Raw genomic sequence first — 25,709 nt, 5'->3', positions numbered from 1 at the left:
TTAGAATTGACAGCTGTATAATGACAATCGGTCAGCTGTTTGTTTGACGGTGACAGTTCTCAACCACCCAAAACAAAACAAAATATTTTGATATTTTGGATTAGTTTACTAAAATTTCTTTAAATATTGCTAAAGTTCCTTAATCTAACCGTAAAAATGAACGGAACCGAAGAACCCGGAATCCAAAGTAAATACGAGAAGGTACCCAATGCTATCTAAATGTTCCGCCCACTTTCTTTTAACTCTTATTTATTAACTGGTGGATGCAAATGTAAATTTCTTTAAACAGGAACAGTCCAACCTCTTAATGCTGCAAGAACGGCTGGCTAAAAGCGCCCAAATTACGAAAGGCATCGGGAACATCTTAAATACCTTTGAGCAGAGGTTGTCGCGCCTCGAAGAGACAATTCTGCCTGTATATAATGAAACCGAGAGTCTTCAGAAAGCTCAACACAGTATCCTTTACATAAAACTAGTAAATACTTTCACCACTACTGAATTTCCTTAATATTTTACCACCAGATATTGAAAACACTATGCAACTGTTAGACAATGTCATAAGTTACTATGAAGTTTCTAGTAATGTGGAACATATAATTGAAAAAGGCCCTGGGGAAAGTGGCGTTGAACTGAATAAATATATTGACGCCTTAAACCGGTTGTTTAATGCCCAAAAATATTTTGAGAAAAACATTCCTCAGAGTGTTGAACTTATTAATGTCGTACGTAGTGAGCATAACAATAAATTACTTTATTTTACAATAAAATTGCCCTTGTAGTCATCATTCTTTCATAAAGGCAGCGACAAGCTAAACTCAGAATTTAAAACAATTTTGGACAAGTATAACGCCCCTATTTTGCCTGTGGTGCTCTTGGATCTAATTAATTTTGATGGTAAGTTATTGAGATATGCATAACTAACTTATTAAAGTGATCTTATTAAGAACCCAAAGAAGGTAAGGCCCTCCCAAACCAAATTCCCCCGGAGGCTAAAGAGCAACTCATCAAAATCTCTTCATGGCTTTTAAGTCATAACAGGGATGAATTCTTAACGGTTTATGGTAAAACTCGAGGGAATGTCTTGCAAAGGTCTCTGACAATGTTGAGAAACCATCAGAAGAGCGTTAGCGGGGGCAGTGTACATGGGACCACCAGTTCACCCATGCTGGTAAGACTTTATTGAGTTTATTAATTTGTAAATTTATTTTTTTTATACAAACCCTACAGAACCAATTATAGAGGAGGAAATACTAATTGTACTTTTAAAAATACAATTACTATAAACTTATAAAAATTCTAATTGCAAAATTTAGGTAACAATTGCTTTAGGTGACATTCATATAAAATAGGTAATGATTTCCTGTTCGGTGGGCTGGTACATTAAAACTCAGTCTAGCCAGCAGATTGGCATCATCAATCTTATTATTAATTAATTTATGCAGAAAAGTAAAAAATGCACATCGTCTATTTTCCAGTGTTCTATACTGAGCAATTGCATTTTTGGAATATACATTGTATAAAAGGTGTTAAAGAATAAGATGCTGATCCCTGATAAAGGGTGTTTGTCCTTAAGAAAAGATTAACTTTTGAGCTACAGGGTGTTAAAAAGAAAGAGAAGAAAATCGTTTTTTCATCATAACTGTAATAACTTCCTATTCCATTTTTTGATGTAGTAGATTTTTTTAAAGTTTAGGAGTTACTAGTGGCATCCGTATAGGAACGCAGACTAAATATTTTGGAAAAATATTATGTACACCACTGCTTTTCCATAAAATAAAAACTATTTTTATAATATCTATTCATTTCAGGGCAAACAAACGACATGCAATTACCGTGGAAAAAAAATCATCTTTATGCATGCATATTTTATAAACGTGTATATACATACATTATTTTACCATTAAATTAAAAGAAAGGATCAGCATCTTATTCTGTAACACCTTGTATATACTGGTCTTAAATAAACTCACTAAGGAAAGTTTCTGGTATAAAACCCTTAAGAATATCCATAATCATTATCTTAGGATCTTTTGTTTAGTTTGAATATTTGTCTTTTTTGTCAAGGTATTCCTTTAGTTTTTCCTAATGTTGTTCTTGCTATGACATTCTACATATTGTAGTAGCAATGAAAAGTGGCAAGAACTTACACCATCAAAAATAAAAACGATTCCTGAGCATTTTAAGGATGTTAAAAAATCAAACATTTTCTTTGTTGATTCTACCAAATCAATTAGATCAATAACTATTAAGCGTTTACTCTCAGAATACAATAAGCAATATAAGTTCCCTAGTGGAATTCCAAGCTTGTGTGAAGAAATTCATACAGTACATCAAATAATATAGGTAAACTGAAGAGTAAAAAGCGTTTGGTTCGGATGGTCTTAATAAAACTCTAATTGAACTTTGTTGTCCTTATATCTGGGAATATTACACACATAATAAATGAATTTATCAGAAGCTGAGCGCTGGAAGCAGGTAATTGTGACTCTACTTCCTCAAATAAATAATCCCACAGATTACGCTCATTTTAGGTCGATTAGTGTCAAACTTTTCTAAAGCATTAGAAAGTCTTAGATTGTCAAATTAAAGATTCGGAAATTTTACCTCAAAAACAGTCAGGATTTAGAAGCGGATATAGTTACGCAATGGCGGACTTGGTCGATGAAATTATTTGTGAAAAAGATAAATAATAAAATGAACGCATTGGTACTGTTGGACTTTACAAAGGCTCTTTTGATTCTCTGAATCATAAAATCTTATTAACTCTTTTGCACTATGTGGGCTTTGGTAACACTGCAACTACGATGATTGGATCTTTTTTGGGAGATAAGGGTCAACGTGTGAAGATTGATAATGTTTTATCTAACGGCCTTTCAGAAGTCATTGGAGTGCCACAAGGCAGCATATTGGGACCATTGCCATTTAGCATCTATACATCTTGTTTTTCTTAATTTATTAAAAACTGTAAGTACCATCTTTATGGATCTAAAGGCACCCAATGACGTCTCCAGTTAGCATATATTGCAGTTAAATCCTCAAAAATGCAAAGTTATTCTTAGGTTCAAAGTTTATTCAAAGTTAGGTTTAACTCTAGACTCACAATTAAAATTTTCCAGGCATACATCAAATGTACTTCAGAAATCTTACAGCTACTTGAAATCTATTTATCTTCACAGGCACTACCTGGATCAGCACATTAAACAGGAACCACAGATTACTCCTCCCAGATGCGAATCTCTCTTTTAATAACTTAATGTCTCTCTTAATAACTTGCCTATAAGTTTTTGAAACGCGACGCGGGCTCTGTATTTATTGCAGCGAGCTGCTTCGGGCGTCTATCGGGAGAACGGGATATTCCACCATTTGTAAATTTTAATAGTGTGAAAATATAAAGTGGGCGCCTGGCGCCATGGGTTTCAATTCAGCTAAATGGAGATTTTTCTTTCAAATTATTGAAATTTGATATTTTGCAAATTGTTTTAAAATATATCATACAAATTATTGTATTTGGCAGGTAGATATAATAAATAAAAAAACTATAATAATAAAAAAATATATATTTATGAGGTATTTATTTATTTATTTATTTAAGTACAAGGCTCTCCTACAGATAGACTAAGCAATCCAATAACAGGAAAGCACAAAGTATCTTATGAATTTAAATACAAGTAAGCGCTTTGCCAAACATTACATTTTCACCAAACCTAACAAATACACCAAGCAATATAAACCAAACTAACTTATTTAATAGTAACTCTTATAAACAATAAAGAAGCATATATACATATGAATAATGACAATAGGGAAAAAAAGGACAATATTTATCGTTATTTACGAAATTAGGTAGAATTTTTTAAGTATCGCTTAAATGAAGCCATACTGGAGAAAAATATATCATCATTCAAATTAGTTTCTTGAAAATTATTAAAACTACGGGCGCATCTGAACAATGGAGAGTTAGACAAGTAGTTTGAAGAATATCTTGAGATGCTAAAGGTCGATCTATTACGCAAAATATAAGGATTAACGTTGATATGTAAATTTTCCAGACAGAAAGGGCAGTCTATTAAATTATTAATAATTTTATAAATCAATATTAAATCAAAATTGTTTCTACGACTCTCTAAGGGCTTCATACCATAAAATTTTAAGTTATCATAGTAAGTAAAAAAATGTCTCTGTCTATTAAAGCGAAAATTTACTATATTTACAAACTTTCGTTGAACTCTTTCAATTTGGTCAATATATTTGTGATACATCGGATTCCAAGCCACTGTCGCATATTCTATAGTAGGTTTAACGAACCCATTATATAATAATATTAATGATGATTGATTACTAAAACCCTTTGTAATTCGAGTTATAAAACCTAGATTTTTTAGAGCTTTCTGAACAATGTTTTCCATATGAACGTCGAAGAGCAGTCTGGAATCCAACGTCACACCTAAATCCTTAATAAACTCCACATACTTCAGGATAGTGCCCCCGAGATAGACATCACATTTGTTTTGTGTCTGAGATAGTTTTCTGCTAAAAAGTATAGAATGACATTTTTCTGGATTAATAAATAATTTATTTAAGGTACAGTACCTTTCAAAATTTGCAAGATCAGATTGCAGGGCACGAAAATCTGATACCTTCTTGATTGTTGTAAAGATTTTTAGGTCATCTGCATATGCAAGATATCTACAAGTAGAGAAACATTGACCAATGTCATTTAAAAAAATTGAGAACAAAATCGGTCCCAAATGAGAACCTTGCGGTACTCCTGAAGTTACGGTTGTACAAGAAGACTTTACTCCATTTACGACAACGTACTGAGAGCGATTTGTTAGATAACTTTTTAAGTATTAGTACATTATTAAAGATGAGAAAGAATGGTAATTTTTCTATTCGTTTTTTCGTGTTTTTTTCGAACATTTTAGATTTCTATTTGTATACTTTTGCGCATAAAATATTCTCAGGCGAATAAAAAGTTTTAATACATAAATTAGGGGAAAATCTTCACAATGTTTCGTAAATGGTACACTTTTCATTATTTCAAAATATGTTTTAGACACATTCCCTTTTACAGAAAGTTCTTCAAAAATCCTTCATTCGGACTTTTCACGCTTCCAAAATAACTGTCTTCATTATCATATTTGGTAAACAAAGTAGACTTATTTAAGATTTTTGTTTCATTAGCAAATTGTATACATTTATCACATTTGTGAATTTGTAATGCTGTATTTATCAAATAACCACATACATCATTAAAATTATTTTGCAATGTTATTTTTTGATCGCGATAATCATGATCTGGAATTTCTATCGCAGCTATAGAATTCTTAGTTCTCGTAGCAGTTGTCTTGGATATGAAACTGTCACTATAGTTGGCCTTTGAAGGCAAAACTCCCAAATCATCTTCACAATTCATATAATCTGGGTGCAAAAAATGTTGAGAAAAGATTTTACGAAAATTTTTTTTGAACATATTTGGGGAAGGATTAATACAGTTCCCACTTTGTTGTCAAATATTTCCAAAAAAAGTTTCTAAACAATCTTGATTAAGTCTTCTAGTTTTTATGTATTTAAAGCCCACCTTAGAAAGCCTTTCCCATAATTCTTGAACTCCCTTAATAGTTATCATTCACGATTTTGGAAACTTACAATTTAATGTAATATTTTTGCCTTCCTTATTATAAATTTGTATTTTCTTCAGAAATAACCACATTTCTTCTAAATATTCCTTTTGATATTCTAAACCCTTATAAACATTTTAAAGTTTGTTGGGATTGTTATAATCTGTTGAATTTAAAATGTCAAACAGTTTATCGAATTTTTCGATTACCTCTATAGTGCCTAAGGATTTAGGAGGAAGTGCTTCTAAGCTCATGTAAGTATATATACGACTAGAAACAGTTCTACTCAAAACTTGAAAGTAAAGCTTGCTTTTACTTTCATTTTCTCAAATCTTGTTGGATAGATATGACAGTTTGTTAGCTTAGGGGCACACCTATAGAATTATTTTTTGTCCTATTTATAAAACCTCTCTATAAACTTTCCAGAAGTCTTTTTACCGTCAAAGTGAAACGATTTAGTCATAAGATTATTTTTCATTGCTTTTTGTAAGTGCGGAGGGTCAAACAAATAAACAAGATTGAAGTCGCCTAGTTGAAATGCGTTGATTGGACAACTGTATAAAGTTATATCCCATATCACTTACAATAACTTGTACCTGTAAACCAATAGTGCTTAATTTCTCGACACAATTTTTTAAAATAGTAAGCATATCGCTAGCCTTTAATTGTGTATTTACAAAAAAATAGGCTAGAGGTTGTTTCCAATTGTGAAACAATCCTCTAACCATAATCACAGCAACGTTTTGCGCAATACAAGGTTCTTTTGTGTCCATTCCTATATCATGAAATCCTATAAGTTCATCCCGACCCACATTAAATGAAAGGTTTTATTTAAGTGCAGTTTCATCGATGCATAGTAAACATTGTTTGTCCAACGCGTCCATTTTTTTAACCTTAATACTAATGGCATCGAAAACGCATTTATTGTTTAACCCTGGTTTGCAAAGGGTATTCTCAGTCATTTTTTCTAAACAACGTTTTGTTGGTAACTGAAAAATTTGTTTCATAAAATTGTAGGCTTTTGGACTAGAAAAGTATAAGGTTAATGCAAACTCTTTATACTTCTATTTTTAAGGTCGGCCTGAATTTTAACAATTTCAGATAACGGTTTATTAGGGTACTTATCACATAAAGTTTTAAAGCATTCTAACTCTTTTTTTTTTCTTATAAGGAGGTGAAGCACCGCCTTAGCGATTTAATTTTGTACTGTAATTTTTTTTTCGAGGCGTACTTGCTGTAAAACTTTGTGAAGTTTGTGTACGTTTAAACAAAGAATCCCTTCTTGAAGGCCTGACTGTATCTTCCTTTTTGCAGGCAAATCTAAAAAATAAAGAATCCAAAAAATTTTAAAAGAGGAAAGCCTAATTGCTAAAAGCACAGAAAACTCTGTGTTTTTACTAGTTGTAAATAATAGCGTAGGTACTTAAAAATAAATTACTTACTTTCCGTTCCAATTGAGAAAGTTCCATCGAGACAGCCATTATCCAAACTATCTATTTGTTGAATTGGATTTGAAACTAAAATAAAAATGTGTAGTTATAGAATGTTTTGTTAATGTATAGTCGCAGATTATATAATATTTAATCACGGTTTAGTTACAAAAAACGATCAGTATAAAATAGTTATTTACTGCTATTGTTATCTCCAAATTATTAATTACAATAATGTATTAACGAAAAACCTAACAAAAAAATAAATACATATAGTTTATTATACACAGATAAGGCACTTACCTTCTCTTTCTATAATAATGTTTCCATCAGTGTTGGTAATAGATGCAACATTTATGGAGGAGGCTTCTAAAATAGTGTTTATTTTACTATATTCAAACTGACAGAAGAATAATTTTTCTTGGTGGTGCTCCATAGTTGTCATTAGAGGCATCGTTGTCACATAAAAAAAAACGTTGGAAATGCACTTTGAAACAAACGTTTTCTTCCAGAATTATTAATAAACTTATTTTCAAAGTGTCCATTATTTATTTGTTATCCCCGCATGCGGGGGATTTGTACCGGTTCGTCGACGAAATGTGGTTATAGGGTTGACTCGGTTCAGTTTATTTTCGACGTTTACCGAGTGTGCCAATATTTTTTGTTTTTGTGAATTTAATATTCTGTCATTTAGTGCTAGTTTTACGGACTTTTACTTTAATATAATTTATATTAATAGTAGTTGTTTCTTTACGGACAATACTGCTGTGTTGAATCTTGCAAAAAACATTCAAACGACCGAAGTGTTTTTCAACAAATTAATATTCCATTTAATAATAAATGGTAGTAAACATCCAGGTAGAAATAAACGTCATTCTAATAACCGTCCAGGTAGAATAAACGTCCAGGTTTCTACATACCTACATAGTAGGTAAAGTGGATTTTAGGAAAATCCCCAAACAAGTAAAGGATTAAATAAAGGGTGTCTAAATTAAGTGTCTGAACCAAATGATTCCTCTTAAGTAACCAGGTCAATCAAAAAAATAAAGATAATCGGTACAACCCTACGTTTTTATTATTGAGAATAATAATGCTGGATTGAATAAAATAAGAAATAAAATAAGACTAAAATAAGAAGTTGACCAAAATGCAACTAATATTTTATTTTTATTTGAAAACGAAAGTACGCACGGCGTTTTGGTCAGAAAACCCATTGAAAGACAAATAGACAAAATTTACCTGGTATGTAATTGGTCAATTTCTTGAAATATACCTGGCATGTGATTGGTAATTCCTTATTTTATTTTATTTTGCCGGTTAAATGCATAAATGTCAAATAAGGCCCTATTTTATTCTATTTGTCTGTATAAATTCAGCTTAACTAGTCGGCAATTAAGGTATACATTTAGGTTTACACCCTTTATATTAGGTACACCTTTATTAAGATTAAAGGGTTTTTAGGGGATTCTAGTTTTCTTAACAACATTCCTAAGGTTTTGACTCAAATTTAAGCGTTTTATTAGCATAAATAAAAGCAAAGAAAAAATGGCGACTGGATGCATACATAAATATATTACCTATTACCTAGTTGCTGTCTGAGGGGGATGATTCTGAAAAACAAATGCGATAGGTACCGATGAAATTTCTTCATTAATGCTTAAGTATTGTAGCCCCTTTGTTGACTTGTACTTAACCCACATTATAAATTGTTGCATAGAGATAAGTTACTTTCCTGATCAATGGGAAAACCTTTGCCTAAAATGTCTACTCCTACAACTCTTAATGACATTCGCATTATAAGTATTTTGCCTGCCGTTTCGAAAATTTTTGAAAGAATTCTTTATAATCAGATATATAACTATTGCTTATCTAATGAAATAATACCAAATTCACAATGTGGGTTTAGGAAACATTTTAACACTTCGGTAGCACTTTGTAATGTAACTGATGACTTATTTAGAGCTTGTGATAAAAACATGCATGCCGTTTTAGTGCTGTTGGATTATTCTAAGGCGTTTGACACCATTAACCATAATTTGTTGTGCGCTGAGCTTAAGTATTACGGTTTTAATAATAACTCCTATTTGCTTTTAAAATCCTATTTGTCTAATAGATATCAAACGATTTTTTCCGATAACAGAAAGTCTGAACAAGTAAGTATTAGTTGTGGAGTACCGCAGGGTTCTATTTTGGGTCCTTTGCTTTTTATAATGTATACCTCAGATGTTTTAAAATCGCTTAAATATTGTAAGCTTCAGGCATTTGCTGATGATACGCAAATTTATTATTGTTTTGATTACAGCGACTATAAAGAGGCCGAATCACTCATAAATGAAGACCTGCAAGCACTAGGCTTAAACTCAAAAAATCACAATTTAAAATTAAATCCTAATAAGTCCCAGCTTATGATATTTCGTAACAAAAATCAAAGAGAGTTTTTAAAATCTAATATAAATATTAATTTCGATAATACAAGATTGGAATTTGTAAACAACGGTAAAAACTTGGGGGTTATTTTGGATGAACAATTAAGATTTAAGGAACACCTTAAAAAATTTTTTCAAAGAACTTTTATGTCCCTGAAAACATTGTATAATAACCGCCATATGTTAAATGTAAAGTTAAGAAAACAATTATGTGAATCCCTTGTACTGTCTCATTTTAATTATGCTGACGTAGTTTATGGGTTTTGTCTAGATTTGGAAAGTCGGGTAAGAATTCAAAGGGTCCAAAATGCTTGCGTTCGATTTGTTTATGGACTCCGAAAATTTGACCATGTATCTTATTTATATAGAGATATTAGATGGCTTAAAATGGATATGCGCAGGATATTACATTTTGCAGTGTTTTTATTGAAAATAATTAATGACACATCTTCCCCTGTCTCCCTTAAAGAAAGACTAATTTTTCGGGACACTATTCATGGTTTAAATATAAGGTTTTCTAAAAGAATTACGGTTCCACTTCATCATAGTGCCATGTTTCAGAGGTCATATTCTTATAATGCAGCAAATATTTTTAATAAAGTACCAACAAACCTAATTAATTTATCAATTCAATCATTTAAAATAAAATTCAAGGAACATCTATTTAATTTGCAAACCAATGGAGAGTTTTTTTAGTGGCTTTTGTTATTTGTGCAATTTTTCTGGCAAATTTAATGTTTGTTATGCAAGTTTCTTCTAGTTTCTTCTAATTGTAATATTTAATTAATAATTTATTGTAATTTACTAATTAATTTGCCTAAGATAATTTTTTTTTTTAACTACCTAATTTATTTACTGATGGTAAAGTATAGCTTCTGGTTCAGTAGAGTAGCTCTTTAAAGCTAGACTGCGCCAGTGGTTTAAGCTACTTTTTTTTTAATAATGTTTTTTTTTTCAGCTTTTTAATAATGTTTTTTTTTTCTCAGCCATGTTTATGTAATTTTAAAAATAAAAGGCATATTTATTTATTTATTTATTTATTTATTTAATGTGTCACAATGAATAAGCGTCAAAACCACAGTCTAACAAGTCAATAAGTTGAAATCTATATACTTTGCTAACACCTTAAGATCTGACGCAAGACTAAATAAGGTGGCGGTCCCCGGCGCGTGCCACCTTATTAATTATTAAAATCGAGTCACCGGCGGAAGCGTAAGATTCGTATCTGGGAGGAGTAATCTGTGCAGGAATTATGTGATTCCCTTGTTTTATCATATTTCAGTCACTGTGATAGTGCATATGGACACTGCCTCGATAGTCATGATACCCATTCAAGTTCAAAGGATGCAAAACTCCTGCATTCGATTTGTTTTTGGAATTAGGAGAAATAATCGAGTATCTCATAAGTTTATAGAAATGAAATGGCTAAATATGATTAATAGAAGAAAACTACATTTTTCAATTTTTTTTTTTACAAAATTTTGCTCCCCTTCGTATTTATTTAATAAAATCATTTTTAAAACTGATGCACATAATATAACAAAAAATTATTCTCTTACAATATTTGCCGTTATATTAATAATGATTTACTGCAGCGTCTCCTCGACCTGTCCATTTCAATTGAAGCATTTAAAAAGAATTGAGACATCATTTGTTAGCACTTCAATAGCATTTTATTTCCTGTTCAGTATTGCTAATATATTTATACATTTTTGTAAGGTGAATAATAAATGTTATTATTATTATTATCATTAATATTATTCTATTACAATACTGCCATGTCTGAATTTTTGTTCCAGTTCTTCTCTTAAATAACCTTTCTGGGATGATTATTTGCATTATTAGACTTATTATATATATTTATTTTATTGAGCTGGACTATTTTTTTTGGAGATTCTACATTATTATTATTATGCTAAACCAGCCACATGTTTTCCTACTATAGATAAATTATATCGCGTCCTTTTAGCCTCACTTAACGCTAACAATTCTACATGTATGTATGTTTTTTGATGTAGAAACCAAAGTTCCCTAACAGACACGAAGCGAAAAGACAACACTCCACTAGGAGATTGCAGGCTTTTGAAAGGAAAGCCAACAAGATGTTTCTAAGGGCCTCGCAGACCTTGGAGCATTCCACGGGGTTAAATTTGGGCACCAGAAGGGCCTCCCATTTAGGTACGTTCAAGCTATTCAATGTCCATTTTCTTAACGACTAATAAGACTTTAGACAGCTCTTATACTGGCGAGGAAGTGGATAACGAGCAGGAAATGGAAAACTACTTGATATGCGTGATTGCTTTGCATAAACTGATGCAGTTGGAGCAGCATCTGATGAAGGAAATCATCACTCCGGCTCATAGACCGAGAGTTTTTGAGTTAATCGTTAGGGAGGCCATGGACACTTTGGTGCAAGACGGAGAGGTTAAGTATGATGGTTCTTAAGTAAGACATCAAGTCAAATGATTTTTTTTTGTAGAATATTGTGGCTAGGGCCAAAAAGTGCATTCAGAGGCACGACTTCGGTACGGTTCTGGTCATATTTCCGATATTTAAGCAACTGAGGGCACTGAAACCCGACTTCGAGAGGACGATAGAACAATGCGATCTGGTCGTGAAAAACAAATTCGAAATGATCCTTCAAATGCTCCAAACCACCGTGAGTTTTTCATAAATTATTATTGAAAGGGTCTCAAGTTATTCAATTTTAGGGAGCAAAGGCCCTAGAGGACTTTATAGAGAGCCTAAGGTCCGATTCGGTTGCACAGTTGCCGCCAGACGGCACGGTACACGAACTGACCAGCAACGTCATCATGTTTTTAGAACAATTGCTGGATTATAGCGATACTATTGGGGTGGTTTTGGGGCAGGATCCGAGCTACTCCAGGCAACTGGATAAGCTGAAATATAACGATCAAAATAAGGCTTTTATCGGATTGTATATTAGTAAGTGTTTAAGAGCATTTTGACTTATGAAAAATCGCGAGGCGCTGAGATTTGAATCTACGCTCTATTTAGTTCCTAAGAAAACGTCTCAACATTTTTTAAATTAATTATTATTTGTTTAATTTATTGATTATTTCAATTTAAAAAATTAATGAAAAAGTAATTCGGAGTCGCCGGGATTCAAATGTGCGCTTCTAGACTTCCTTGGTTTTTATCAAGAATGTCATTTTTTTAATTAATTAATTAATTTGCACGTAAATAATAATTATTTCAATTAAAACTAAATAAAAAAAATAATTTAGAGTCAGAATTGGGAATGTTGAGATTTTAATGGGTTATTTACAAACTAATTAATTATTTATTCCAATTAAAAAAAATATGATAAGTAATATTGGGTTGTTGAAATTCGATATTTGAAAATTGTCTTGAAATTTACTTCTTTTTAATTAATTAATTTTTCATAATTTGGAGTCTTTAAAATTGGAATTTGTATTCGTTAAAATTCTTCACAAAAGTCCAGGAACGCTGAATTTAATGTAATTAATTATTAACTTCCATTTAATATAAATAAAAAAGTAATTTGGTATCACTGCGATTCCCACCGTTCTTAGGAATTCCGCTTTTAAGAACAATTGTAATTAATTCCTAAAAAATCTTTTATTTACAAGTTAATTAATTTTTATGTAATTATTTATTAATTTCTATTTAGAAAATAAATAAAAAAAGTCACTTGGAGGCAAGAGGATTTGAAACTATGCTCCCAACGTTTATAGGTTTTTACAGATAATTTTAATTAATTCTTATTTTAATTAAGAAAGATAAAAAAGTAATTTGGAATCGTTAGTAAAAGCACTCCTGTGCTTTTATATATTTAATTCCTAAAAATTCGTCTTAAAATTTACTTCTTTTTAATTAATTAATTTTTACAGAATTATTTTTTTGAAATTTGTAAAATTTCTAGCACGGTTTTTAAGGAAATAATTAAAATTCTTTATAAAAGGCTAGGAACGCTGAATTTAATGTAATTAATTAATTGTTTCCATTTAAAAAATAAATAAAGAAGTAATTTGGTGTTGCTGGGATTTGAACCTACGCACCCATCGTTCCTCTTATGAACAATTTTAGTTAATTCCAAAAATTATCTTAATTACATAATAATTAATTTTTAGTAATTATTTCAATTAAAAAATAATAAAAGTAAATTGAGGGCGCTGAGATTCACACCTATTCTTCCAGAGTTCGTTGAATTTTACAAACAGTTTTAATTAATTCGTTAAAAAATCGTTCTATAAATTATTTTTTTTTAATTAATTAATTTTTATATAATTAATTATATATTTCCATTTAAAAAACAAATGAAAAAGTCACTGGGAGGATTAGAATCTATGCTCTGGATTTTCACAAAAGATTTTAGTTATTCCTAAAAATTATTTTGCTTTTTACAAATTAATTAATTTTCTTGCAAAAATTAATTAACTAATTATTAAAGATATATTTTTAATTTTTTTTATTTACATTGAAATTAATTAAAATAATTTTTAGCACGATTTCTTTAGGAATTAATTAAAATTAAGTTTAATCGAAGTTGTGCAAATAACTTTTTTTAATTGAAATAATTAAATAATTAAAACAAAATTAATTAATTTGTTTTTAAAAGTCTGCAGTCGCTGGGATTTGAACCCACGCTCCCACCGTTCCCTGATTTTTATGAACAATTTTAATTAATTAAAAAAAATTCGCGCTAGAAATTATTTTAATTACAAATTAATTAATTTTTTAGTAATTGATTCATTATTTCAGTTAAAAAATAAAATAGTGATCTGAGGCCGCTGGGATTTGCACCTTTATTCTTTCAGCTTTCTTTGGCCTTTAAAAACGACTTTAATTAATTTTTATGTAATTAATTAATTCTTTCAATTAAAAAGAGAAATAAAAAAAATTACGAGGAGCGAATGTAAATCTACTCCCCAACGTTTCCGACTACTTACAAATCATTTTAATTAATTTCAATTTTTTTTTCGTTTTTTAACAAATTAATTAATTATTTCAATTAAAAAAGTAATTTGGAATCGTTGGGATTTGAACCTAGGCTCTCAACATTCCTGGGCTTCTACAAACAATTTTAATTAATTTCGAAAAGTTATTTCGCTTGTTTCAAATTAATTAATTTTTATGTAATTAATGATGACAATTTAAATTAAATAGTAATATATGCAGTCATTGGAATTCGAACCCAAAATCCCACCGTTGCTGTACTTTTACAAATAATTTTAATTAATTGCTACTTGTTTTAATTAATTAAGGTTTACATAATTTTCGAGTCGTTGGCATTGGAATTTCTAAGGAAAATAATTTTTAGCTCGCTTTTTTAGTAATTAATGAAGAATTTTAATTAATTCCCAAAGATTCCTCTTCAATTAATAAATTTTTATGTATTTAATTAATTATTTCAATTAAAAAATAATAAAAAAGTGATTTGAAGACGCTGGGATTCGAACCTATTCTTCCAGCTTTCGTTGGCTATTATAAACAATTTTAATTAATTCCTATAAAAATCGTCCTAAAAATGTTTGTTTTAATTAATTTATTAATTACTTCTGTTAAAAAAATTTAATAAATTTTCTTGTAGTTAATTAATTATTTTAGAAATAATAAAAAATAATGTATTGTCGCTGAGATTTGAACCTACACTCTTAACGTTTCTGGGTTTTTACAAATAATTTTAATCAATTTCCAAAAATTATTTTGCTTATGTCAAATTAATTAATTTTTATGTAATTAATTAATTATTTAAATTAAAACTAAAATAACAAAAAAGTAATACGCAGTCGTTGGGATTCGAACCCGAGCTCCCAATGTTCCTGAGAATTTACAAACAATTTTAGCTACTTCCTAAAAGTTTTTGTTGTTTTTTACAAATTAATTAATTTTTATATAATTAATTATTTCGATTAAGAAAAATAAAGATGTAATTTGGAATCGTTGATTTGAACCTACGCTCTCAACGTTCCTGGGCTTCTACAAACAATTTTAATTAATTTCGAAAAATTATATTTCTTGTTTCAAATTAATCAATTTTTGTGGCATAATTAATATATTTAATTAATTATGTCAATTTAAATTAAATAGTAATATGCAGTCATTGGAATTCGAACCCAAGGTCCCACCATTCCTGTACCTACTTTTACAAATATATACTTTTTTTACAAATTAATAAATTTTCATGTAATTAATTCGTTTTTTTAAGGAAAAAAAATTAAAAGTAATTTAAAGTCGTTAAGTTTTGAGCTTTTACCAATTAATTAATTATGTCATAATTATTTAATTGTTTGAATAAAAAAAATATATAAAACTTTTCAATTTCAATTAATTCTGAAAAATTCAATTGTTTTTTACTAATTAATTAATTTCAATGTTCCTAGACTTTTCGATTTTTGATTAATTACTAAAAAACCGTGATAAAAATTATTTTATTTACAAATTTCAATCCCTACCAATCCGAATTATGAAAAATTAATTAATTAATTATAAATTAATCATATTTCTTGTAATTAATCAATTATTTCAATTAAAAAAAAAATTATTAAAAAGTAATTTGGAATTACTGGGACTCGAACTTAGGCTCCCAGCGATTTAGGGATTTTTCAAATAACTTTAATTAATTGCAATAAATTAGTTTGGTTTTTACAAAATTTATTCATTTTTGTTATTTTTTAATTCTTTTAAATAAAAAGGTTCCTGGGGATAAATATTTCAATTAATTCATGAATTTATATGAATATTCTTAAGTCTTAAATTTTGTTTAAGTTAAATAATTATTAATAAAAAGTAATTCGCCGTACATAGGATTCGAACCTAGGTCCCTTAGAACGCATGCATTAATGCACCAATTGAAAATTTAAAAGGTGCCAACTTAAAAAAAATGCGAGCGGTGTTGCCAATAGCAGGTAAATTTCGTTTTTTTTCTTATAAGAAACGAGAGTACTTCTTTACATTAGGGTATACAATTATTACTAAAATGTTGGCAACACCGAAATGCTAATGTAAGAAAAGGATATTCCATTGACTTTATTTTTGACATATTTTCAGAGAAAGTCTTAGTGCAACTGAACCACACGTTGATAAGTAAAAGTGAACAATACAACGATGTAGCCCTAAAAGCCCTTTTTAGGCTGAACAACAATAATTACGTGCTAAAGTCGTTGCAGCGGAGCACCTTGATGGAACTTTATCGCATATCGGAGCCAAAATGCGACGAATACTATTACAACTCCATTCAGGAGAATAAGAAAGCTTACTCGCAATGGTAATGTGCTTTCAAATGGGGATTTATTTAATTTTAAATGCAATTTTTCAGTTGGAATAAGCTGCTGAACTATATAGAGTGCGACGACCCGTTTTTGCACAGCGATAAGTTGAAGGACAAAGAGAGGACGGCCCTGAAGGAAAAGTTCGCCGGATTTAATAAGGAAATCGATGAGATTTCGAAGGTGCAACGGGGGTATTCGATACCGGATATTGAGCTAAGGGAGAGCATCAAAAGGGACAATAAGGAGCTGGTTATACCGAAGTATAATGCCTTTTTTAATAGGTATGAAGGTTGAGATTGATTGATTCAAGGGGTTTAATAATAAAGGGTGGAATTCTAGGTATGGTATACTAAACTTCACCAAGAACCCCGAGAAGTACATTAAACATAAGCCGGACGAGGTGTCGGCGATTATAGACAGATTCTTTGATGTTGCCGCCTAATTAATTGTAAAATATGTTCTAGGAAATAAAGAATTTGAAAACTGTGATTTTAATTTTATGTGAAAGCTGTAGAGTTGCCTTATCAAAAACGTCCTTGTAACTAAAAGCGATTTGGAGGTATTGACGAGTTTTTCGACAAATCTTGACACTGTCAAAGGCTTTACAAAAATCTACGTATCTTGGAAACATGAATACCGATTTTATTGATTTTAGTCTTATGTGAAAGTTGATGAGTTTCTTTATCAAAAAGGTCCATACAAGTTTCCTTGTAAATACAATCGTTTTGGAGCTATTTAAGAGTTTTCTCATTGCATTGAAAAAAATTTTGATACTGTTAAAGGCTTTACAAAAATCCAAATATCTTAGAAACTCATGTACCGATTTTGTTGATTTTAGTTTCATATGAAAGCTGCTGAGTTTCTTTAGCAAAAAGATCCTTACAAGTTTCCCCGTAAATTCAACAGATTCAGAGTAATTGGGGAGTTTTTCCGTTGAAATTGAAAAAACTTAATATTGTCAGAGGCTTTACAAAAATCTTAATATTTCGAAAACTCATGTACCGATTTTATTGAATTTAGTTTCATATGAAAGCTGATGAGTTTCTTTAGCAAAAAGACCCTTACAAGTTTCCCCGTAAATTCAACCGATTTAGAGTAATTGGGGAGTTTTTCCGTTGAAATTGAAAAAACTTAATATTGTCAAAGGCTTTACAAAACTCTTAATATTTCGAAAACGCATGTACCGATTTTGTTGATTTTAGTTTCATATGAAAGCTGCTGAGTTTCTTTAGCAAAAAGACCCTTACAAGTTTCCCTGTAAATTCAACAGATTCAGAGTAATTGGGGAGTTTTTTCCGTTGAAATTGAAAAAAACTTAATATTGTCAAAGGCTTTTCAAAAATCTTAAAATTTCGAAAACTCATGTACCCATTTTGTTGATTTTAGTTTCATATGAAAGTTGCTGAGTTTCTTTAGCAAAAATACCCTTACAAGTTTCCCCGTAAATTCAACCGATTTAGAGTAATTTGGGAGTTTTTCCGTTGAAATTGAAAAAACTTAATATTGTCAAAGGCTTTTCAAAAATCTTAAAATTTCGAAAACTCATGTACCCATTTTGTTGATTTTAGTTTCATATGGAAGCTGATGAGTTTCTTTAGCAAAAAGACCCTTACAAGTTTCCCCGTAAATTCAACAGATTTAGAGTAATTGAGGAGTTTTTCCATTGAAATTGAAAAAACTTAATATTGTCAAAGGCTTTACAAAACTCTTAATATTTCGAAAACTCATGTACCGATTTTGTTGATTTTAGTTTCATATGGAAGCTGATGAGTTTCTTTAGCAAAAAGATCCTTACAAGTTTCCTCGTAAATTCAACGGATTTAATGTAATTGGGGAGTTTGTCCATTGAAATTGAAAAAACTTAATATTGTCAGAGGCTTTACAAGAATCTTAATATTTCGAAAACTCGTGTACCGATTTTGTTGATTTTAGTTTCATATGAAAGCTGCTGAGTTTCTCTAGCAAAAAGATCCTTACAAGTTTCCTCGTAAATTCAACGGATTTAATGTAATTGGGGAGTTTGTCCATTGAAATTGAAAAAACTTAATATTGTCAAAGGCCTTACAAAAATCTTAATATTTCGAAAACTCATGTACCGATTTTGTTGATTTTAGTTTCATATGGAAGCTGATGAGTTTCTTTAGCAAAAAGATCCTTACAAGTTTCCTCGTAAATTCAACGGATTTAATGTAATTGGGGAGTTTGTCCATTGAAATTGAAAAAACTTAATATTGTCAAAGGCCTTACAAAAATCTTAATATTTCGAAAACTCATGTACCGATTTTGTTGATTTTAGTTTCATATGGAAGCTGATGAGTTTCTTTAGCAAAAAGATCTTTACAAGTTTCCTCGTAAATTCAACGGATTTAATGTAATTGGGGAGTTTGTCCATTGAAATTGAAAAAACTTAATATTGTCAAAGGCTTTACAAAAATCTTAATATTTCGAAAACTCGTGTACCGATTTTGTTGATTTTAGTTTCATATGAAAGCTGATGAGTTTCTTTAACAAAAAGACCCTTACAAGTTTCCCCGTAAATTCAACAGATTTAGAGTAATTGGGGAGTTTTTCCATTGAAATTGAAAAAACTTAATATTGTCAGAGGCTTTACAAAAATCTTAATATTTCGAAAACTCATGTACCGATTTTGTTGATTTTAGTTTCGTATGAAAGCTGCTGAGTTTCTTTAGCAAAAATATCCCTACAAGTTTCCCCGTAAATTCAACAAATTCAGAGTAATTGGGGAGTTTTTTCCGTTGAAATTGAAAAAAACTTAATATTGTCAAAGGCTTTACAAAAATCTTAATATTGCGAAAACTCATGTACCGATTTTGTTGATTTTAGTTTCATATGAAAGTTGCTGAGTTTCTTTAGCAAAAAGACCCTTACAAGTTTCCCCGTAAATTCAACAGATTTAGAGTAATTGAGGAGTTTTTCCATTGAAATTGAAAAAACTTAATATTGTCAAAGGCTTTACAAAAATCTTAATATTTCGAAAACTCATCTACCGATTTTGTTGATTTTAGTTTCATATGAAAGCTGATGAGTTTCTTTAACAAAAAGACCCTTACAAGTTTCCCCGTAAATTCAACAGATTTAGAGTAATTGGGGAGTTTTTCCATTGAAATTGAAAAAACTTAATATTGTCAGAGGCTTTACAAAAATCTTAATACAGTACAACTTCGATAATCCGGACACATATCGTTCCAAGCAGCGCCGGAGTAGCGAGGTGTCCGGATAACTGGATTATTATTTCAAAAGTTTTATTTTAATATACTATCCACATACTAGCTTTTTTTAGGTATAAATAAATCATTGTACCCTAATTAAAAAAGAAAATTATGTTTATATTTCAAATTATAACATACATAATAAGTAAACATATACATACACATGTTGTACACGCAGGTACACAAACATATAACTAGAAATAAAAATACATTATGTAGGACAAAACATAAATTACAAATACAAGACAAAAAAGTGCAAGTTTAAATGGCTTTGAAAAAACTATCAATTTTTTTCTGAACTGCCTTAGAGCTTGCTAATTCAGTCGCTTTCTCTTTGACGTTCTTTAAAAGCAATATTTCGTGCATTGGTAAGTAGTTTTCTTCAGCCCACTGAATTCCCAATGTTAATGCTTTCACAGCATCGCTGTGTTTCACTTTAGTGGCAATAATCTCAGTATCTCCATCTAAATCATTGCTCTCTGCATCCTTAGATTTTAGCGCATCACCTATTACCTCCTCTTCAGTCAAATCAACAATGACTTCATTTTTGCCTAAAGCCCATTCAACAATTTCTTCCCGATTCAAACTGTTTTCAGGATCTATCACAAGCAAGGAAGCGGTAATGGTTTTTAAATCTTCCTCGTTTATTTGACAAAGTCGTCTTTGAAGTTCTGAAAGTGGAATGTTTTCTTCATCAGATTCCTCTTCTTCTGCATCAGTTCTTTGGTTCGGCCATAATGCTATCCAACTTTTTTGGATATTTTTTTCAAATATCAACTTCCAAGCAATATCTAGATTAACAAGTGCATCTTTTAAATTAAATTGCTTTAAAACTGTAACTAAATCGTCACCTTCGTGAGCGATAATGTGATTTAGTAGCCTCTTTCTATATGCTACTTTTATGTTTTGGATTAAGTTTTGATCCATTGGCTGTAAAACTGCTGTGCAGTTGGGCGGCAAAAACATGACTCTGAAATCAGGATCGAAATTTATTTCTGTCTCAGGTGGATGAGATGGAGCATTATCTACAAGTAATAATGCTTTATGAGGTCGGTTAACATCCGATAAAAAACGTTTGACGTCTGGTATAAAGCAAGTCTTAAACCATTCGAAGAACAATGTCCTGGTCATCCAACCTTTGCTGGTTGCCTTGTATTTAACAGGTAAAGTAGCATTCTTAAATGCCCTTGGATTTGCGGATTTTCCAAGAACTAAAAGGGGTAACTTATGAGTTCCAGCCGCATTGCAACAGGGCATGAATGTTACGCGATCTTTAGATATTTTTCGCCCTGGTGCTGATTGTTCCTGACTATGAACCCATGTAGTGTCCGGCAAGGCTCTCCAAAAGGCCGCTGATTCATCAGCATTATAAACTTGGTCACGACTTAGCTTCATTTCATTAACCACAGCTAGAAATTTTTCTTGAAAAGGTACTATAGCACTTACATCACTGGAAAGTTTTTCACCACACACTTTAAGAAAGCGTATTCCGTGCCTTTTCTTAAATTTGTCAAGCCAACCTGAACTCGCTAAAAAATCACTCTTCCCAGTTATTCTTTCATAAAATTGTTTAGCTTTCGTTCGTAAGATATCAGAAGAAACAGGTACATGAGCACTACGCTGCTGTAGAAACCACTTATATAAAGCAGCTTCAACTTCGGGATGTTCTCCCTTTCGGATAACCTGCCTTTTACCTGAAAAGATAAAAATATGTTTCATAATAACATTACCTACAATAAAAATTAAATCAGACATACCTGCTCCACTGAATGACTCCGACACAAATCTTCTTATTTTAGTTTTGTTTTTCTTTATATCACTTACAGTTGATTTTGGTACATTAAATTTCTCAGCCACCCTGCGTATGCTTCCCACCTTATCAAGAAAATCTAATATTTTACATTTCTCCGCAAGAGTAACTGTGTTATGCGGTCGTTTATTTGGCGCCATTTTTTTTTTAATAACACATTGACACACGACGCACGGTAACTAAACGATAACTGACCGCCAAAGGCGCCAAACCCATTAGGTTGCTAACAATATTGGTTTTGACAAGTTTAAAAAGGAAAAATCCGTTTATAATCGATTCGTATTGAAAACATTCCTTTATCCGGACTACAGAGGTAAAATATCCCGACACCTAGGAACGCCGGATTACTGGAGTGTCCGAATCAGCGAGTGTCCGAACTAGAGAAGTTGTACTGTATTTCGAAAACTCATGTACCGATTTTGTTGATTTTAGTTTCGTATGAAAGCTGCTGAGTTTCTTTAGCAAAAATATCCCTACAAGTTTCCCCGTAAATTCAACAAATTCAGAGTAATTGGGGAGTTTTTTCCGTTGAAATTGAAAAAAACTTAATATTGTCAAAGGCTTTACAAAAATCTTAATATTGCGAAAACTCATGTACCGATTTTGTTGATTTTAGTTTCATATGAAAGTTGCTGAGTTTCTTTAGCAAAAAGACGCTTACAAGTTTCCCCGTAAATTCAACAGATTTAGAGTAATTGAGGAGTTTTTCCATTGAAATTGAAAAAACTTAATATTGTCAAAGGCTTTACAAAAATCTTAATATTTCGAAAACTCATGTACCGATTTTGTTGATTTTAGTTTCATATGGAAGCTGATGAGTTTCTTTAGCAAAAAGATCTTTACAAGTTTCCTCGTAAATTCAACGGATTTAATGTAATTGGGGAGTTTGTCCATTGAAATTGAAAAAACTTAATATTGTCAAAGGCTTTACAAAAATCTTAATATTTCGAAAACTCATCTACCGATTTTGTTGATTTTAGTTTCATATGGAAGCTGATGAGTTTCTTTAGCAAAAAGATCTTTACAAGTTTCCTCGTAAATTCAACGGATTTAATGTAATTGGGGAGTTTGTCCATTGAAATTGAAAAAACTTAATATTGTCAAAGGCTTTACAAAAATCTTAATATTTCGAAAACTCGTGTACCGATTTTGTTGATTTTAGTTTCATATGAAAGCTGATGAGTTTCTTTAACAAAAAGACCCTTACAAGTTTCCCCGTAAATTCAACAGATTTAGAGTAATTGGGGAGTTTTTCCATTGAAATTGAAAAAACTTAATATTGTCAGAGGCTTTACAAAAATCTTAATATTTCGAAAACTCATGTACCGATTTTGTTGATTTTAGTTTCGTATGAAAGCTGCTGAGTTTCTTTAGCAAAAATATCCCTACAAGTTTCCCCGTAAATTCAACAAATTCAGAGTAATTGGGGAGTTTTTTCCGTTGAAATTGAAAAAAACTTAATATTGTCAAAGGCTTTACAAAAATCTTAATATTGCGAAAACTCATGTACCGATTTTGTTGATTTTAGTTTCATATGAAAGTTGCTGAGTTTCTTTAGCAAAAAGACGCTTACAAGTTTCCCCGTAAATTCAACAGATTTAGAGTAATTGAGGAGTTTTTCCATTGAAATTGAAAAAACTTAATATTGTCAAAGGCTTTACAAAAATCTTAATATTTCGAAAACTCATGTACCGATTTTGTTGATTTTAGTTTCATATGGAAGCTGATGAGTTTCTTTAGCAAAAAGATCTTTACAAGTTTCCTCGTAAATTCAACGGATTTAATGTAATTGGGGAGTTTGTCCATTGAAATTGAAAAAACTTAATATTGTCAAAGGCTTTACAAAAATCTTAATATTGCGAAAACTCATGTACCGATTTTGTTGATTTTAGTTTCATATGAAAGTTGCTGAGTTTCTTTAGCAAAAAGACGCTTACAAGTTTCCCCGTAAATTCAACAGATTTAGAGTAATTGAGGAGTTTTTCCATTGAAATTGAAAAAACTTAATATTGTCAAAGGCTTTACAAAAATCTTAATATTTCGAAAACTCATGTACCGATTTTGTTGATTTTAGTTTCATATGGAAGCTGATGAGTTTCTTTAGCAAAAAGATCTTTACAAGTTTCCTCGTAAATTCAACGGATTTAATGTAATTGGGGAGTTTGTCCATTGAAATTGAAAAAACTTAATATTGTCAAAGGCTTTACAAAAATCTTAATATTTCGAAAACTCATCTACCGATTTTGTTGATTTTAGTTTCATATGGAAGCTGATGAGTTTCTTTAGCAAAAAGATCTTTACAAGTTTCCTCGTAAATTCAACGGATTTAATGTAATTGGGGAGTTTGTCCATTGAAATTGAAAAAACTTAATATTGTCAAAGGCTTTACAAAAATCTTAATATTTCGAAAACTCGTGTACCGATTTTGTTGATTTTAGTTTCATATGAAAGCTGATGAGTTTCTTTAACAAAAAGACCCTTACAAGTTTCCCCGTAAATTCAACAGATTTAGAGTAATTGGGGAGTTTTTCCATTGAAATTGAAAAAACTTAATATTGTCAGAGGCTTTACAAAAATCTTAATATTTCGAAAACTCATGTACCGATTTTGTTGATTTTAGTTTCGTATGAAAGCTGCTGAGTTTCTTTAGCAAAAATATCCCTACAAGTTTCCCCGTAAATTCAACAAATTCAGAGTAATTGGGGAGTTTTTTCCGTTGAAATTGAAAAAAACTTAATATTGTCAAAGGCTTTACAAAAATCTTAATATTGCGAAAACTCATGTACCGATTTTGTTGATTTTAGTTTCATATGAAAGTTGCTGAGTTTCTTTAGCAAAAAGACGCTTACAAGTTTCCCCGTAAATTCAACAGATTTAGAGTAATTGAGGAGTTTTTCCATTGAAATTGAAAAAACTTAATATTGTCAAAGGCTTTACAAAAATCTTAATATTTCGAAAACTCATGTACCGATTTTGTTGATTTTAGTTTCATATGGAAGCTGATGAGTTTCTTTAGCAAAAAGATCTTTACAAGTTTCCTCGTAAATTCAACGGATTTAATGTAATTGGGGAGTTTGTCCATTGAAATTGAAAAAACTTAATATTGTCAAAGGCTTTACAAAAATCTTAATATTTCGAAAACTCATCTACCGATTTTGTTGATTTTAGTTTCATATGGAAGCTGATGAGTTTCTTTAGCAAAAAGATCTTTACAAGTTTCCTCGTAAATTCAACGGATTTAATGTAATTGGGGAGTTTGTCCATTGAAATTGAAAAAACTTAATATTGTCAAAGGCTTTACAAAAATCTTAATATTTCGAAAACTCGTGTACCGATTTTGTTGATTTTAGTTTCATATGAAAGCTGATGAGTTTCTTTAACAAAAAGACCCTTACAAGTTTCCCCGTAAATTCAACAGATTTAGAGTAATTGGGGAGTTTTTCCATTGAAATTGAAAAAACTTAATATTGTCAGAGGCTTTACAAAAATCTTAATATTTCGAAAACTCATGTACCGATTTTGTTGATTTTAGTTTCGTATGAAAGCTGCTGAGTTTCTTTAGCAAAAATATCCCTACAAGTTTCCCCGTAAATTCAACAAATTCAGAGTAATTGGGGAGTTTTTTCCGTTGAAATTGAAAAAAACTTAATATTGTCAAAGGCTTTACAAAAATCTTAATATTGCGAAAACTCATGTACCGATTTTGTTGATTTTAGTTTCATATGAAAGTTGCTGAGTTTCTTTAGCAAAAAGACGCTTACAAGTTTCCCCGTAAATTCAACAGATTTAGAGTAATTGAGGAGTTTTTCCATTGAAATTGAAAAAACTTAATATTGTCAAAGGCTTTACAAAAATCTTAATATTTCGAAAACTCATGTACCGATTTTGTTGATTTTAGTTTCATATGGAAGCTGATGAGTTTCTTTAGCAAAAAGA

At 30.5% G+C, this 25,709-nt stretch overlaps 1 protein-coding gene across 1 annotated transcript; it reads left to right on the top strand.

Moving 5' to 3' along the window:
* Positions 1-25: 25 nt before the first annotated feature.
* On the top strand, positions 26-17,222 carry LOC126746916 (exocyst complex component 7). Its single transcript, XM_050455337.1, has 12 exons — positions 26-201; positions 290-455; positions 523-722; positions 780-894; positions 945-1,168; positions 11,496-11,655; positions 11,708-11,901; positions 11,957-12,136; positions 12,189-12,423; positions 16,513-16,729; positions 16,781-17,014; positions 17,073-17,222. Exons 1-12 carry the CDS (start codon positions 157-159, stop codon positions 17,173-17,175), a joined length of 2,073 nt encoding a protein of 690 aa, XP_050311294.1. The 5' UTR covers positions 26-156; the 3' UTR covers positions 17,176-17,222.
* The last annotated feature ends 8,487 nt before the right edge of the window (positions 17,223-25,709 follow it).

Source organism: Anthonomus grandis, chromosome 18, assembly GCF_022605725.1.
Source record: "Anthonomus grandis grandis chromosome 18, icAntGran1.3, whole genome shotgun sequence".
In the NCBI taxonomy this organism is placed as follows: domain Eukaryota; kingdom Metazoa; phylum Arthropoda; class Insecta; order Coleoptera; family Curculionidae; genus Anthonomus; species Anthonomus grandis.
The sequence above is the reverse complement of the archived record's forward strand: the minus strand, read 5'-3'. Positions and strand labels throughout refer to the sequence as shown.

Excerpts from the sequence above, each read along its gene's own strand:
- LOC126746916 (XM_050455337.1), top strand. The coding sequence starts at position 157 with ATGAACGGAACCGAAGAACCCGGAATCCAAAGTAAATACGAGAAG. Across the intron at positions 202-289 it reads TCCAAAGTAAATACGAGAAG|GAACAGTCCAACCTCTTAAT; the intron begins GTACCCAATGCT and ends TTCTTTAAACAG. Across the intron at positions 17,015-17,072 it reads TATAATGCCTTTTTTAATAG|GTATGGTATACTAAACTTCA; the intron begins GTATGAAGGTTG and ends GTGGAATTCTAG.